The sequence below is a fragment of the Anabas testudineus genome, chromosome 3 (assembly GCF_900324465.2).
Source record: "Anabas testudineus chromosome 3, fAnaTes1.2, whole genome shotgun sequence".
Lineage (NCBI taxonomy): Eukaryota > Metazoa > Chordata > Actinopteri > Anabantiformes > Anabantidae > Anabas > Anabas testudineus.
The window spans coordinates 3425747-3443561 of record NC_046612.1 but is presented as its reverse complement, the minus strand read 5'-3'; the positions used below and the strand labels follow the sequence as shown (position 1 = coordinate 3443561).

At 41.3% G+C, this 17815-nt stretch overlaps 1 protein-coding gene across 6 annotated transcripts; it reads left to right on the top strand.

The window, feature by feature from the left end:
* Positions 1-2272: 2272 nt before the first annotated feature.
* On the top strand, positions 2273-17452 carry lpin1 (lipin 1). 6 transcript variants are annotated; one of them, XM_026377751.1, is made up of 23 exons: positions 2273-2424; positions 4962-5136; positions 5435-5530; positions 8122-8218; positions 8297-8522; positions 9458-9532; positions 9779-9871; positions 9979-10093; positions 10243-10480; positions 10842-10994; positions 11077-11170; positions 11260-11456; positions 11578-11671; positions 11884-11953; positions 13119-13211; positions 13300-13355; positions 13457-13595; positions 13963-14111; positions 14222-14308; positions 14388-14540; positions 14648-14762; positions 14888-14991; positions 15107-17452. In XM_026377751.1, exons 2-23 carry the CDS (start codon positions 5065-5067, stop codon positions 15270-15272), a joined length of 2682 nt encoding a protein of 893 aa, XP_026233536.1. In that variant the 5' UTR covers positions 2273-2424; positions 4962-5064; the 3' UTR covers positions 15273-17452. The 6 variants fall into 6 exon arrangements, with proteins under 6 accessions (XP_026233536.1, XP_026233533.1, XP_026233530.1 ...); XM_026377748.1 differs by having other exon boundaries at positions 4962-5162; positions 9982-10093; XM_026377745.1 differs by having other exon boundaries at positions 4962-5162.
* Positions 17453-17815: the final 363 nt, after the last annotated feature.

Here is a 17815-nt window from a genome sequence, read left to right as displayed (position 1 = left end):
AAGACATGTTACACCACTGTTAGTGAAGCTGTTGCACAACAGCCTGTAAGTAGCTCTGTGGGTTCAGGCACCACCTCCATCACAGTTTGTCTGCCACAAGTTAATCTTTGATTTACTGCTCTGTATGCTCTGATGGCAGCAGTGATAATACAAATCCATATTTAAAAACACTTTTGCACAGGACCGTGACTGTGACAGCACTTCCACTGGATCTCAGTGTGTCCAGTATGAACAAAAGCAACAGTTACAGTTAGTAAAACCTCTCTCATTGCACATATAGACACCAGACTGTTGGTTTAAGACTTGAAAAATAAAATATGACTGGCTCACATTGACAAAAGGGCTCAGGCAGCTTTCTGATTGGCTCCCGCAGCCCATCCCCCAAAATGCACCATGTCTCTGTGGTGAAGAAATGAATGCATTCTTGACCTGAGAGTTCCTGGGAGAGATCAGGCTACTGCAGCGTCCTCAATGCACCTCCTTACATCCTCTCACGTGTCTGGCATGAAGCAACAGTAGCTGGAGCTGCAGAGATCATATCAGGCAGCACATACGTAAACAGAGAGAAGCACGTGGTACACATACATACACTGAACCACATCCAAACACTCACATTCTGCATATTCTCTGGATGCCTCCTCCCCTCCAGTTCTCTCCAGTTGGCCACGCGTTGCTCGGATTTGAGTATAATTCAGGAACTGGTTCTTAGAATCGTTGAGCAACAACAAAAGGGCCGTGAGGCCCAGCAGCAAGGGGATACGGAGTTTAGTTTGTTTCTCTGAAGTGAGAACGGAGTGTTCATAACTACTATAGGTTGGGGAACAGCAACTTACGTAACCTTACAATGATCTGGTTACAGATGTGGAAAGTGTAATAACTTTAACAAAACATTAATGGTTTGAAGTTTGGTTTGAAACTGATGAGAGCATCTCAGTGGGCAATTAATAAAATTTAATTTACTTTAAGTGTTTACCTGTGCCAGAAGATATTAGTTGTTTTGTAGCTGTGGTTCTGGTTCATCTCGTATCTGTACATGTACTGAGGCAGATACAATACTGAGGAAAACACATAAATACTTAGGATTAATAAACTACAACTTGCTATTAGTCACCATAATGTGAAACACCATGTACTCTGTGGTATTTAGACTTGATTTGGTAGTTTTTGCTCTAAGGAATACTTTAACAGTTGGGATTTCTTGCTGCGAGCTAAACAAGAAGATTTGTCTGATTTATTATTCCACTATGAATCTGAAGTCAGCAGCTCGTTAACTTTTGTCTCATGATTGTTAGGAGAAATAAAGAATATAGACCAGTGTGAAGAACAGTGTAGAACACAGATAGGTTTCAGGTGCTTGTTTGTTGTTAAAGTGAAGTCTGTCTTTTGAGAATAAGCCAACACACCAGCCGTGTCTTTGTGTCGTGACACGTACAGAACTGAGATACAGTACATTGCACAAATACAGATGCCTTCAAGTCATCTGAATGTCGCGGCTATTCTTGTCCCCTCTGCTCCACATACTGGACTTGTTTCTTCAGAACGAGAGCAGGAGCCTGGCTCCAGTAGCTGCTCCTCTCCGCCGTCCCTCAGTGGAAATGTGTGTGTCTGAGTTTAACATGTTTAGTATATTTGGACTTTTTAAGATGTTTTTCTTTTGCACATGATATTTCCATTTTAAATTGGGTCATTAGGGTGAAAGGTCAGGTTCTAACCAGCATCCTCTGCTTCTTGCTTTATTATTATTATATTTTATGGCGGCGAACACACAACACAGCACAACACAACACAAAACAACACAACACACTATATAATAATATGCTCAAAGGAAGAGAAATAGTGTAGAAATAAATAAACAACAACAACAACAACAACAACAATAATAATAATAATAATAATTAATGTTTTTTATTTTAATGTCAAAGTAAAAGGTGGTTTTCATTTCTCATCCTAATCTATAATAATAAACTTTTATTTGTTGTTTATTCTGAATCTCCATAGTAACTACAGCTGTCATATGTAGTGAATGTGTAATGAAGTAATTAGACAATAAACAACATATGAAATATAGAATCATTTAGAATCATTTAAAATCATTTACAATCATTTAAAATCATTTTATAATCATTTATTATTCATCTATTGATTTTTATCAGGGACAGTTTCTGTCAACACTGCGTGACGTGATTTCAGCCAATCAGGTGGCTCCGTGCTCTCGGTCCCGGTGACGGTGGGAGGAACATTTTCACTGCGGTTTAAATAGCGAAGCATCCTCCAGCTCAGACACGTCACATGTCAAATAGTACAAACAAAACAGCGTCGGTTCCCACAATGTTGGATCTGAGGAGAGTTTAATCCTGCAGAGACGTTTGGTGCAGAATTGATGGCGGAAAAATCCACGAGCGAAAATCTACGTCAATAAATCAAGTGAGTAACGAAGGTGTTCGTGCTGCAAGCTGAGATTCATTTCATGTTCATTCATTTGTGTTGACTGTTCTAATCTAACGGGGACATGACGTTGAGTAAAAGGATGTTTGCACGGAGGCAGAGCCCCGGTGGAGGCTGCAGAGCCCCGGTGGAGGCTGCAGAGCCCCGGTGGAGGCGGCAGAGCCCCGGTGGAGGCTGCAGAGCCCCGGTGGAGGCTGCAGAGCCCCGGTGGAGGCGGCAGAGCTCCGGTGGAGGCTGCAGAGCCCCGGTGGAGGCTGCAGAGCTCCGGTGGAGGCGGCAGAGCCCCGGTGGAGGCTGCAGAGCCCCGGTGGAGGCTGCAGAGCCCCGGTGGAGGCTGCAGAGCCCCGGTGGAGGCTGCAGAGCTCCGGTGGAGGCTGGGCGGCAGAGCCCCGGTGGAGGCTGCAGAGCCCCGGTGGAGGCTGCAGAGCTCCGGTGGAGGCTGCAGAGCTGCACCCCGTCATCTGATGTTTACATGTCGAGACGCAGGCCACGAAACGATCGAGTCAGGAAACTAATGCTGTTTTTAACTTGGTGCTGCATGGATTTAAGAATCAACACAGCTGATTCTATGTTGTTTGTTTATAGAGGAGAAGGTCGAGGAGGTTATGAATAAATAATGATCTCTATCTACTGCAACAATAATCCTACAGCTGCTACAGTCACATTAATCACATCGATTTAATTGGATATTCATTCATTCATCACCATCTGTCTGAGCCTCCCTGTTACCTCTGACTGCCTCTCTGTTCATATTTGGTGACCTCAGTATCAGGGAGTGACCTTTATTAAAGGGTCTCTGAGGGGTTTTATGTTTGACTTCTATACCTCAGAAATAACAAATGCAAACTGACTCACTGATCCTGCGAGTTTCCTTATTACATAATGAGGGGTCAGTGTGACTGGCTTCTAAACAAAGATGTCCTGCATGACTGGTGGGGTGTGAATGGTGTCATCTGCATTAACAGTGAGATCATTTCTGTGGCATGTTCATGACTGGCTCCTCTATCTGAGGAGATAATAATAAGGGAGTCAAATAATTATATAATCATGGTCACATAATCTCAAGTCTTATGCAGTAGATCATGCAGATGGGATTAAAGGGTCATTTCACTTAAATGACAAATAGAGAAAAAGAAATGTTTCTTGCTCCAGCATGTTCTGGTGTTGTTAGATCTCCATCCTAGTTCAGCCAAGAAAAAGTGTATGAAAGTGAAAACCTGTGGCTGTGATATGATTTATAGTAGTAAATGTGTTTCATGTCATTGAGCTGATCTATTAAAAGAGTGATAAGACCGAAGTGTTTAAGACGTATCGTTGTGGCTGGTCTGTGTTTCTTCAAGTCCACGTGACATTTCTGTTTAAATACTCCTGAGGTTAACGTGACGTGATTTGAGCAGAGGTCAGAGTATCTTCACTAACTTAAAACACCGTGCGGTGGTGTGTTGTGCTGTTACAGCGGTAAGGTCAGAGCAAGCTCGTGTGCAACATTACAAATAATGCTGGGTTATTACAGTGGAAGAGTATGATCCCAGTAATTAATGAACAAATCGAGGGTTCTTACATGATCCGCCAAAAGGTTCTTGAAGCATGCTGTAATGTTGTGTGTCAGTGTGACAGATAGAGGAAACACACGGTGCCAGCTGAGTCAGCACAAGCAGGTGGAGATTTCAGGAAACATTATGCCATACTATCATTTGACTCCTTTCTTGAACAGGTGAATTGAACACGCTAAATAATATTATAACATACAATGCAAAGGGAACCTTGTGCAGAAGCAGCTCGTAAATACTATAAAAGCATTAAATACCATCTTATATATATTATAGATATTAACAGTATTATTGAATTCTCCTGGAGTGTGTTGTCTTGCTCTTTTCTGTTTCCCTCTTTCTCTCCCATCCTGACTCAACACCCACCCATCTCACGGCCCAGTGAATGCAGCTCCCTGTCTGCTTCTCTTCAGGGCCGTGTTTGGCATTCTCAGCAGAGAGCATTAGAGGATCAGAGAGGCTGGCACAGCACTGCATACTTAATCTCGTCCCTGCTAGAGTGTATTTACATTACAGAGAGGAAACGGCGCTGTTGTGTTTCTGTTCTGATTCTAACAAATATCTCAAAATATATTTTGTAGGATAGTAGAATGCTTTCATACCCGAGCACCCACACACCACTAACACCCACAAATACACCTCCAGCTCAACAGCAGCAGCAGAATAGAGAAGAGCGTGGAAACTGTTTGTGGTTTCAGCAACCTGTGTAACATCTGCACTGGTTTGGCTGCAGCGTTTGGCTATTAGATCAATAATGTCTTTTCATTTGGGTGGTTACACAGAGCATGTCAATTGTCAAGAGATTGATTCTCCTACATCCAGCAGTTCCAGTAAAGATCATTTGTCCTGCCATTCTGCAATGTTCTGCACGCTGGATGTTAAAGGACAAGGGACAGACTTTAAGTAAAGAGCAGCGTGACTAGATGATAATGCTGCTGTAGTAACCGTCTTCCCCTGTGTCTCCAGTTACAGACCATGAACTATGTGGGTCAGTTGGCGGGCCAGGTGTTTGTGCAGGTCAAGGAGCTGTACAGAGGACTCAACCCTGCAACGCTGTCTGGATGTATAGATGTCATCGTGGTCCGGCAGCCCGACGGCTCCCTGCAGTGCTCCCCATTTCACGTCCGCTTCGGCAAAATGGGTGTGTTGAGATCCCGCGAGAAAGTGGTGAGATTATAGAATCACTCACTGTTTCAGTGTTTGTTTCTTTTCATGATGCTGCAACATGTTTAAAGCAGAGGTCGAGGAAGTTTCAGGTCTTTTACTAAAGTATTACTAGCAATACAAAAGCAGAAAAACTCAGTTTTCACAGTAAAAACCCTGCAATCAAAAATAATACTGACAGGTTGACGTGAAATTGAAAACTAATCACCGAAGATTGGTTAACACAAGCTAACGAGGAGTCAAAATGTTAAAGAGGTCATGATTCTGTCCTGCAGGTGGACATAGAAATCAATGGAGAGCCAGTGAGTTTGCACATGAAGCTGGGGGAGAACGGAGAGGCCTTCTTTGTCGAAGAGGCAGAAAACACGTTGGTGAGTAATGATTGACAGAGTCATACGATGAGTCAGTAAACACATGCAAATATAGGTCAGAACATACTGACGTGAAGGTCGAACAGTCTGAACTCAAGTACAGGTGGTGCTGGATTTACACTCACAGGGACTGAATTCAATTCTTGACCTCTTCAACTGCTTCAACTACAAACTGGTTTCACCACTTAGAGATTAAGCAACAATTACATGTTGTTGTTATTTTAATTACTACACTTCTATCATTCCTCTGTCCAAACAAGCCCAGTGGAGACAGACATGCCCCCCCCCGCAGTATGACACGTATCAGACATTTGCTGGAAACTGCAAATTATTCTGATTATATATATATATATATATATATATATATATATATATATATATATATATATATGATAAATAAAGACTTAAACAGAAGTGTAAATACTGAGTCCTAGCAAACATTTGTAACACAGTCATCGAACAGATTTCAGGATGAAAACAACTTTTTCTACTTCAAGTTATACAGTAAAAACAAAGATAAGACAGAGGAGGAAGTGTGCAGGTAGAGACAGCAAGGTAATAAATAACAAGAAGAAACAAATAAAGAAAACCCTGTGCATGTGTATAAGCAGATAGAATTAAGATAAATGCAGATAAAAAGTGATTCACCAGTTAAATCTGTTTTAAATGAGAATCATTATTTATCTATTTAGTCATATATCTGCTGTCATTCCACCCTGGACTATTAATATTGACCTATTTTTATCCATCTTTACATATTCTGTGTATATATTTAGTTTTTTTTTATTGATGTTTGTATATTTGCTCTTTTCTGCTTGTGGTTTCTTTTCTAAATTCAGAGCAGCTACAACAAAGAAAAACAAATTTCCCTCTGGGATAAATAAAGTTTTTTCTGAATCTGAATTGAATCTGAAAACCATAAAAAGGAGCTAACATATCTGTCCCCTTGTGGCATGCTGGTGCCCAGCAGGACTTTCCTGGAAGTAAACCATCAGGAGAGACAGGAGGTGGAAGTAGAGGACAGCATGTGCAGCACAAACACAAATGACCTGGTGCATTTCTTTTTGTTTTGGCAACTGATTCTGTAAAGTAACAGGCAAGGAATCATGGGAAGTGGGAGGGGGAGGAGCAGGGTTGTTAGAAGGGCACTTTTGAAGGAAGGAAACGAGGATGAGTGATGAGGAAGATGTAGGAAAATAAAAAATAAAAATAGGAAAATAGGAAAACATCATACTTTGAGAAGATCTGATTCCTAATCTGAAGGATTACATGGATTTTAACGCTGCAGATTAGGAGCCAATTTCCAATCAGTGTGTGGCACAGATGCTGTTTTTGCTTCAGTCTTCAATGAAAACGACAAAATGACTTAAATTCAAGTGATCAAATACTATTCAGCCGGGTCTCTTATCCTGTTGGGGCCTCGTTGGGCTTCTTCTTAACATAACTCTGTTTCTGCCGAGTGGAAACCACCAGCGAGATATTTATAGCCCCTCTCTACAGTTGGTTGCAGATAGACTGTATTCAAAAGGTGGCTGTGAATGATTAGTCCACACAGACAGGAAGACAGATGAGACAGACAGACATGCAGATATAAGGAAAGAGCAGGACAAACAGGGCACAGAGCAGACAGATCGATCTTTTATAAAGTATATAAAAGATATAAAATATTAAAGTACAGAGTGTCTTCCACACCGATAAACAGGAACATTTGCAGGTCAGTATTAATAGTCCTACTGTGACGGTTTAAGTTTGCATCAACATCATCTAAATGTAAAAAGATCAACAACATTTCTAAGAAACTATTTGGCATCGAGCCCGGTCTCCTTCCTAACCCCGGCTGCAGCCTCTCCCTCTCTGCTCCTCAGCATGTAAAGTTAAATCTGAGCATTTGTTGGGGCTTGTGTTTGGCAGATAGACTGTGCACGTGAAACATTAAACAAATGTTGTAGTAGAAATTAATCTTCAGGCTGGAAGAGCAGGAATCTCTGAGCGGCAGTGAAAGAAAGAGACAGGGTGAATTTACATTGATGTGCAACTGAAAATAAGCTCATTAACGTTTAAACAATTTGAATTTCAGTGTAAGATCTCGTGGATTTTACTGTAAACGCTAAATGAAATGTTCATGAACTCATTAGCTCTGCAGTAGTAAGAGCACGTTCATGAATTATGTTGCATACTTTATTTCTTTGGCTCCAGTAGATTTGATTTTTGCAGAAAATGTGTTATTTTCTACGGAAGATCAATAATCCCACACAATCTGTGCATGTGTTTGTTGATGTCCTGCATCAGTTTCTCTCCCACAAAAATGCAATGGGCTCTGTTGGATTATGTTATGACACGTGCACTGAAAAAGCATGTGTCAGTCTGCCCTGTTTGGATCATTTCTTTATCTTACTCTCTCTCTGTCTAATTCTCTTTCTGATATAGTCACTGTATGTGATCTATGTGATTTAGTTCATCTTAGCTAAACCCCAAACTATCACCAGATTATTTAAATCATTTCAGTCGATAACAGATTATTGTCTGTTGTGTGTGGGTTAGTCATAATCATGATCATATCACTGACCTCACATAATCACGTCTCCCGACAGGAAGTTGTTCCGTCTCACCTCGTAACATCACCCATTATGTCAAGAGGGGAGGAGCTGATGGAGTCCCAGCTGGGCAGGAGCAGCTCTCGTCAGCATGGTAGGACCTGATTTTACAATGTGTGAAAACAAACAGTATGTGTGTGCTTCTTACCCATTTCTACATCGTATACTCCAGACTCCATCACCTGCAGCTCACTTCCTGTCCAGAACCTGGGAGCACAGCAAAGCGATGGAGGGATGACTAAGAAGAGGAGGAAGAGGAGGAGGAGACCACGGCCGGAGGGAGGTGCAGGCAGAGGAGGAGGGAGAAGAGAGGAGAGCGGGGAAGAGTTCTCCGAGGATGAGGACATGTTTACTATCGACTTGAGCTCAGATGAGGAGGGAGAGGCTGATGGAAACAGGTAGATGAGGGATTTCAAGAAAGAAAAAACAAAACAAATTCCCTGAATGTTTTCAGTAACTGTGGGTTTCATCTCTATCTGCGGCCGCTCTGAAAAAGGTTTTCTACATGTCGTTTTATTGGCATGTGTCTGTGTCAGGGAGAGAGACAGAAAGGCCATTACATGTCAGTCAGCTCGTGGCATCGCTGTGGTAAACAACCTTCGTCAGCAGTCACAGTGTTTTTGTGAAACAGTTGAACCGCTGCCAATAACTCCTCTAATTACGTTAAGTGAAATGATCGTGGGTGCATGTGTGTATGAGTCTGTGTCGAGCATTTGCACCTCATGAATCAGAGGAACAGGAACACAGAAAAGCTCTGTAAACCGACAGACTGCAGAAAACCACTGCTCATATCAAGAAGCTGACTGTTCCATGATATCTCTGTCTCAATTCAGAAAAATCATTTAAAATCAGTTGCTTAATGTGTGAGTCTGCGTGTATGTGCATGTTTGTGTGCGAATCCCTTTGACGATCAGCTCTATTTGTTGGATGCACTCCAGGGATTTGTCCTGTTCCCACAGAATGCTCTGCCTGATTTAAAAAAGGCTCTCAGTGGCGTCCTCCCTGCAGGGGCTCTAAGCTTTTTTAGAAAATCCAACACATGGCAGGTCAAAAGAAAATCCAGAACCCCTTAAAGAGATGCAAGAATGTGTGTCTGCCTTGTGCCATCCCCATTCTGTGCTTGATGAGAAAATAGTAATAATATAATAATAGTCAGATAAGCTGCAGAGGTGTCGTGGATGATATGAACAGACATTTAATAACAAACCATTTGCTTCACTTTATCTGAGCTGGGGACACTGTAGATTTATTTATGATAGTTTCTGCACAAGTTGCAAATAAAATGCATGTGCACACAACTGACATCTCCCTGCATGTGTGTGTTTGTGATCAGACTTGTGTATGACGATCAGGGGTCCACAGCCATCACGCACACACCCTCCGGTGCTGATTGGACCTGTTCACAGAGGTATTGTGAAACAACAATAATCACAGTGCACAGAAATGCACCTAATGATGGACTAATCTTGGTGACATTTACCTGTTTAATGGACTCTTCTCTAACTCCATTCAGTGTTTCGTTATTCTCTTCACGTGATTTCTTTCTGTCCTCAGAATAAGTACAATACATATTAATCATGATTCACCGTCTCTCCTCTCTTTGTCTTTCTCCTCATCCCTGTCTGTTCGTCTGGGTGTGTTTATCTTCCTGTAGTAACGTGATTAAGGAGACTCTTTCCATCCCTCCACTCTGTGGCCTCTCCATCTCTTGTCCTCAGCAGACCTCTCACTTCTCTTCCCCTGCTAGGTACCCTGACAATGTGCACACTTTGCTGGAAACTCCTCCAGTATTATTTATTTGGGATTTCTGTTTTGATCTCTGATAAATCAGCTGTCGTACCATCTCCTTCACAGCAGTCCAGACAATTCATGCTCATCAACCCCGAAGAGCGACTCAGAGCTAACAAATCAGAGCAAAGACAACCTTGAAATGCTGTGGACCTGGGGTGAACTGCCACAGGCGGCCCAGGTACAATATTTGATTAATTCTACACATTAGTATTTAAGACATTTGACATTTTGTGCTACGTATGTTATATGGGACTATCTGAACATGAAAAGTAATGATTAAAATACGCATTTAAAGTCCAGTGTTTGATCTCTGTGTCTCTCTTACAGCCGTCTTTTCTAACAGCCCATCTGAAACAAGAGCCTTCCACAGCAGTCTCCATCACGGTCTCTGCCAACACTCACTTCAGAGCCATCAATGACGCTAGACCCCCCTCCCTCCTGCACGTTACCCCTAATCCCAGAGAGGACAGCACTGCTCATGTTGAGAACAAAGAAACTGAAGGAATAAAAAATGGAGCCAGAGATGAACTAACTAAGACTGAGATCATAGCTGGAGCACAGCAAGGTAGTGAAATGGAGGAAAGTATTGTTTCTGATATGTAAAGCATTCGCTCTGTGTCTGTGATGACTTAAAAGCATAAAAATAACTGATTATATGTATTTTATTTATTTATATTTTACTAAGACAGATGCTTTTTGCATCACCATTGTTAAAGTAGATAGGTGGTCATTCGAGGACACTTCCCTCTGATCCACAGCTCAGGTTCTTCAACAGAACCTGTCTATTAGTGACCCCTAGTGGTCATTTTGTAACTTTTAACTTTTCCCTCGATCAGCCATAAATCAATTGGATCTGATATCTCTAATACCTGTAAATCTGTTTTTTATGTATCAAATGTTTTTCTATTCTCCCATATTTACCAAAGGGAGAGAGGTGGAAAGTGTTGGATCATCATGTGCAGACATGGGGGGTCTAACAGTCTGCTCGCTGTCTCCCACAATTCCACCTGATCATCTGGATGAAGGTGTGAGCAGAGGCAGTCCCATTAGAAGAACAGACTCACCATCTAAGAGGAAAGGTGCGTTCATCTAGGGAACTATGCAAAGGAGCTAAGGGACAACATGCATATTTTATTGTGATTTTTTTATTGTGACTTTTAGAAAAGAGAAGCCAACACCTGGGTGCTGATGGTGTTTACCTGGATGATATTACAGAGCTGGAGCCTGAAGTAGCTGCTCTGTACTTCCCTAAAAGGTACAGTTATCAGAACATAACATCCATCTTCACAGCGACGTCTAAGAGCTGTAAACCTGTGACTGTGTGGCTGTTTTCGTTCTCCTCAGTGATGGAGGCAGCAGCTCAGTGAAAGGGGACTCAGAGATGATGATGGGAGTGCGGAGCGCTAATCAGTCCCCGCAGTCAGTGGGCAGCAGCGGGGTGGACAGCGGCGTGGACAGTTTACCAGAACAAATAGGGGACCTGCCTCATGTTGCCATCTCGTTGTGTGGAGGACTCACTGACAACAGGGGGATCACAGCAGGTAGGTTAGGAAACGAGAAGAGACACTGTACAGCTCTAACGATGAAGACAGTAACCTCACTACAAACAACTGAAGGATGTGTTCTTGCTTCTTTTTGTAACGTGTGTGTTTCACACCACAGAGCAGTTCCAGGAGAGAGCAGTTTCCTACCAGCAGTTCTCTGAAAACCCGTCTATCATCGATGATCCTTACCTCGTGGTCAAGATAGGAAACAAGTACGTACTACTATAATCAATACCAAAGAACTAATAGCTATCTGATATTTGTTTTATAAATGCTAAGTTATATTGTTTTGTTCTATATAATATAATAATATAATATAATATAATATTTCAGTCCTAATTCCTTCCTAATACCAGTTGTTTTGTGCACACAATATTCTGAGATGTAAAGAAAAGTTCATATCGCTCTCTGTTATCTGTTGTAGATACTACAACTGGAACACAGCAGCTCCTGTCATGTTGGCCATGCAGGTCTATCAGAAACCACTGCCGCAGGTAAGACCACCGCAGTGCTACCTGCACAGTATTCATTTATTTTTTATAAAATTCATTTATTTATTTATTAGTAAATGTAGAAGTGTAAATGAATGTATCATGAGACAGAAAAAGTGAAGCAACAGTGGTTAATAACACCGTAAGGTAGTAAGGTAGTAATAGCACAGTGTAGAAGTACAGGATTGAGTTCTGTTAATAAAAGTACAAAAGTATTGGTTTAAAAACACACTTAAAGTTCCAAATGTAAAGGTACTCTTTATGCAGAATAGCTCATTTTATATCAATGAATCAGATACTATTGTGTTAAAAGTACTGATGCACAAATATGTAATTTTACTAATGTACAGTTGAAACTAGTATGTGTACAGTCAGAGACACATAAGTATTTACAATTATTATTAATTGTTATTTTTTTACTGCGTCACCTTTTACATTTTGCAGTTAATTCTCTTTAACCTGAGGCATCACACTGGTTCAAAGAATTTATTTTCCACCATCTTTTATTAATTTTTAATCAAATGTTACCAGATCCTGTGCATTCACATGTGCTCCTGCTTCTGTCAGTTTATTGTTGATGCTATGAACAAATCTGAAATTCACTACAAAGATGCTCGTCGTGAACTTTTGCTTTAGATCTGTTGTCCTAACACTTGAATAACGCCATGTCTTCACCCCCCTTCCTTGTTTTTTCCACCTTCACTTACATCTTTTCCTCCTCCCACCATCCACCTGACGTTTGTGTGTTCTAAGTGTTGGTGTTTGAGTTATGTCTTTTCTGCTTTCGGCCTCTTCTCGTACTGCCTCCCTGGTCTATTTCGCTCCAGCCCTTCTCAGCCCGTATGTTGTTTTCAGCTTCGCTTTGACTGTTGCTCAGTGCACGTCTTTATTTGTCTCTGTGGTTGCTTTCTCATCATGTCCCACTGATAAGAACCGGTGTGTCAGTTTTGCATGCCTCTATCTTTCTCCTTTTAGGTTTTATTTTGCTTTCTTTGCTTTTTGTTTGCATGCTAATTTCACCTGTAAACACAGGTGTGTTGTTTTAAGCGTGCTGTTTGTTGCATTTTGAATTTTCGATCATTCATTCATTCTTCTTTGCTCTGTGTTGAGTTTTGAGTTGTGTTTTTTTAGTCATTTTTTTGAGTTGTATGTGCATGGTTGTCTCCAGGCCTCAGTGGAGAACATCATGAAAGACAAGATGCCAAAGAAGGGAGGACGCTGGTGGTTCTCATGGAGGAGCAGGAACAGCGAGTCCAAATCAGTGAGTGCACAGATACAACTATTGTCCCTCAGCTTCAACACATAATGTTTCCCTCGATTAAGCCAATGGTGACCTCTCTGTCTTTCAGGAATCAGTAACGGAGGCAGGAGGAGACCAAGGAGAGAGCTCGCTTGCAATGAACAGGTGAAATAAGGCAGAGAGGTGTTGTTTTAGCCTGTTACTTCCTCCTTAAGTCTTCATATTTCTCTCTTATTCTCATCTGTTTTCTGTCTTTGATTTTTCAGGATGAAGGATGAGTCCTCCTCCAGTGATGAGGACCACAGATCGTTCAACCAGGTGTCCGGATCCTGTCAGTCTGAGCCTCTTGGGACGTCCAGTAGCATGTTTTTTAAGAAGACTCTTCGGCTCACCTCAGAGCAACTGGTGCAGTATTTATTCCTACAGTTGATTTTTTTTTTTTTACCTTCTGCAGATAAAAGCAAGCAAACAAATGAGTTCTTAGCAGCTTTGAAGATCAGTAGTGGCGTATTACACATTTCACACAAGTTACACTATGATACATGAAATATGTGAGTGATGTAGTTTCTCTGCTCACTGTTAATATGAACATTGATCATTGGACTGAGCTATAAATCTGGACAATGTGTCAAAGAAAGCAGTTATGTTGCTTTATAGTTTGAGGAACAACGTTTTTATTTCAGTTGCATTGCAGAAAATACTTTAAAAGGAATTTAAATATTTGTGGACGTCCGTGTTTGCCTCCGTACGCACTGTGTGTGTTTGTTTGCAGGCTAGTCTGCAGCTGAAGGAGGGTCCTAACGATGTGGTGTTTAGCGTGACCACTCAGTATCAGGGCACCTGTCGCTGCCATGGCACAATCTACCTTTGGAGCTGGGATGACAAAATCGTCATCTCTGATATAGATGGAACCATCACCAGGTAGGAGACAGAACCTTAACTAGTTTCAGCTGTTCACCTGTAGGTGTCAGGCTTCACACATGCTTAACATTGGGAGTATGTGACGTCGCCTCTCTTGTGTCGCGCTGTAGGTCAGACACCCTGGGTCACATCCTCCCCACACTGGGTAAAGACTGGACTCACCAGGGAATAGCACGGCTGTACCACAGAGTCAGCCAGTGAGTGCTTCCTCACAGCCTGCACACGGTACAGTACAGTGCTGTCTGGATGAAGTACTAAGCTCTGTCTGTGTCACAGGAATGGATATAAATTCATGTACTGCTCGGCGAGGGCCATTGGCATGGCTGATATGACACGAGGCTACCTGAACTGGGTCAACGAGAGGGGAACCATGCTGCCAATGGGCCCAGTACTGCTCAGTCCTAGCAGTTTATTTTCTGCCCTGCACAGGTCAGAGTTTCTCACTCCGGGTGTCTATAAAGCTTACTCATGTTCTATCTATTGTGTTTGCCAATGATAAGCTAATTAAACATGTGTCCATATGTTGTGTTGTGCAGGGAGGTGATAGAGAAGAAACCAGAGAAGTTTAAGATCGAGTGTCTGACAGATATCAAGCACCTTTTCTACCCTAACACTGACCCTTTCTATGCTGCGTTTGGCAACAGAGCTACGGTGAGACCGCTGCACACACAGACACAATAAAACCTGTATTATCTGAAATCAAACGACTTCATGATATTTAGCCTGATAAACTCTTACTTTTAGTTGTGATGCTGATTGTTTATGTGTGATTTCAGGATGTGTATTCCTATAAGGAGGTGGGCGTTCCTCTGAACAGGATTTTCACTGTCAATCCCAAAGGGGAGCTGATATCAGAGCATGCCAAAACCAGTATCTCCTCGTAAGCTGTATTCTGTTATTCTTTTGATTTTCATGCATGTACTCCAACTCTGGACACGCGTGTACATAGATGTTTCTATTTATGTACGGTAAGAAAACATCTGTTTCCTTCTCAGCTTTGGGCGTCTGTGCGAGACGGTCGACCATGTTTTCCCTGTCGTTGCTCAGGGAGCAGACTTCAACTCTACTGGCGTCTTTAACCAGAACAACTATTGGAGCAAAGAGCTGTCTGGTGGCACCACTCGAGAGGAAGAAGACCCACAGCCTGTTGAGATGAACTGAGAAAACACCATCAAACTACTATGAGGATGCCGCGTTTCAGAATTTCTCGACTTTATGGTTTGTCGTTTCATTATGAAGTTGGATTCCCAGAGCGAGAGTCGAGGTTCTGATTATTGTAGAGAACTGCAACACTGGAAGGAGCTCTGTAGCTTCTTCAAGACTCAAAGGCAAAAGCAAGTAACATTTGGAAAACTGGGACTACTGATTCATTGTAGATTCATGTGTTTTCAATATTCCACATAAACAAATCATGGTGCCCTCGTGTAATAATGAGAACACATGCAGACCTGGAAATGCTATTAAACAGTAGGAAGCACAAATTCATCTTAGGGAGCATTTAGGTTGAAAACTCAAATGAGGAACAACAGCGTCATACCTCAGAAATCACCAAACCACAAAGCTTCTGTGTCAGAGTAAAAGAGAAAATCCCAGAGACGTTTTAGGAATTGCTCTGGGGAACCTGGTGGTTCTGCTTGAGAAGGGTTCAACACAGGGTCAAAGACTCACCTGTCGCACACTGACTCACTAATACGTGCACAAACACACACATAAGTGAAAGGCATTCCAAAGACGATGCACAACACTAAAAAACAAAGTGAATTATCAGTCATTGCATGTTTTATTAGCCTTTGTGAGATTCCTTTGACTGCACTAATATACTGTTGACAGTATGAGTTTATCCTCTAATACCCTCACAGACAAATGACATCTCCCAGTTTTACCCATGATATAGAATGTATTCACCATCTAGTGAGGTGAGACTCAGGTTAAATCCACGTTACATTTTTACCTGGTTCAGGTGTGTGGCTGCATATTTTCTTTCTGACCTCACCACAGCATCCAAACCAACACTTTACATTATGCTACATCCCAGTAAAACCATCCAGAACATGCACACATTGCACAGCTCGTGTATCCAGTCATCATCTGTGTCAAACTCCTTTGCAGGCCTAGCCTAATGTGTTTGGTCCTTGTGACCGTGCTACTGTGAAAAATGCTCCGGCACATTTTCTAACTAGTTTTTAACGACTATACTCAAGATTAACGCAGGACAATGCAACTACAGTAACTCAAGTGTGTTTTTGTGATTACAGCGATAGACTAGAATGTAGATGTACATACACTTACAGCTTGTGCTATTCTAATGTTGCTCATTAATGCAATTAATATATAAGCTCACACAGTCATTTTCAGTTCTGTAGTATTGGTACAGTACATTATTATATACAGCACTAATCTGTCCTGTAGTGGAGGACTGAATACAACATATTTAGATTCTCAAACATAGATTTTTATTGTTTATACAGTTGTATTTCATTTGTTGTGAGGGGTTTGTTTCCATCCACTTATTAAATAAAACACCTGCTGTGCTGTATTTATGAGATGCCATGTCTACAACTTGAAATGAAAAGAAAAACTGTCTAATCGTGAGTCTAAAAAATATCTTTTGAGAGCTGGTCTGAAACCGTTTGTTACTGGTGCTCATTCAAATGCCCTTGCAGCCTGATAATGCTTTATTATAAACCTCTTCTTAAGCCAGCGGGATGAATGGACGACCTGTTGAGACCACTGAAGCAATATATCAACATGCAGTACAGTACAGTATTCAGGTTTCAGTATTTCAGGTCAATCCAGGTCATTTAATGATTCAGGTTTATCTTAAGTTTATTGTGGTTTGTTACATGATTGTTCTAAATTAACCAGTCTCCTCTCTTCATGTTCAATGCCTGGAAGTGCTTCTGATTTTAAATCATCTGAAAACACTTTGTTCTCGATCTGATTTACTGGATTCTAGTTGTATTTCAATAAGAATATTTGTACTGTGACACAGTATTAATGCGCCCTGTGTCCAGAACACTGTTAACCATTCTTCTGACTGACCGTGACTGGGTCTGTTATATAATGTTTTAAACCGTCTGTACATGAGATCGTGATGTGCTGTAACTGACTGATCAGGAATTAACCTGTAACTGCTTCTTAAACTGTTGTTGTCCAGTGAATTGTGTTGTAATAGGAAATATGAAGAGATTGAAACAGTAATGAAAAACGAAACAATAGGATTTTCTTCTTAATGAATGAAATGATTTCCCCAAAACCTTTAAAGTGAATCATCGTGTTGGTGATTATCACCTAATTCTTTCTGTGAAAGATCCATTAAAGCTCTCGATGAGTGACTCGGACTGTTTTTTGTCTCATGTGCAGTTCATGTTTTGAGTGACACATTTATTAATAAACTTAAAGGTGATTTAAAGGCTAATTTGACTTACAGTTCTGGTTGAATGTGACAAAGCAGCAGGTCTTTTCTTTGTTTATTTATTTATTTATCGTTGGATCCATTTCCTTCTAGCCCTTTCTCTACAGCAAAGGGAAAAAACCCAGATTAATGGAAGTTACATATCTGAAAACAAAGCTGTATTTATATATAACACTTTTATTCCCACTGGACCAACTTGCGCCTGTTTTCCTCCCATGATCCTTTTCTGTCACCACTGTCATAAGTTTTAATACGTTTTAGAGACACAGCTGTGGAATTTTTGAAAAAC

What these genes read in the sequence shown, in the direction of transcription:
- lpin1 (XM_026377745.1), top strand. Translation starts at nt 4,971, where the DNA reads ATGAACTATGTGGGTCAGTTGGCGGGCCAGGTGTTTGTGCAGGTCAAG. An exon ending in AGCTCGCTTGCAATGAACAG is followed by an intron (nt 13,356 to 13,456) that starts GTGAAATAAGGC and finishes TTGATTTTTCAG; the next exon opens with GATGAAGGATGAGTCCTCCT. An exon ending in CTGTACCACAGAGTCAGCCA is followed by an intron (nt 14,309 to 14,387) that starts GTGAGTGCTTCC and finishes TCTGTGTCACAG; the next exon opens with GAATGGATATAAATTCATGT.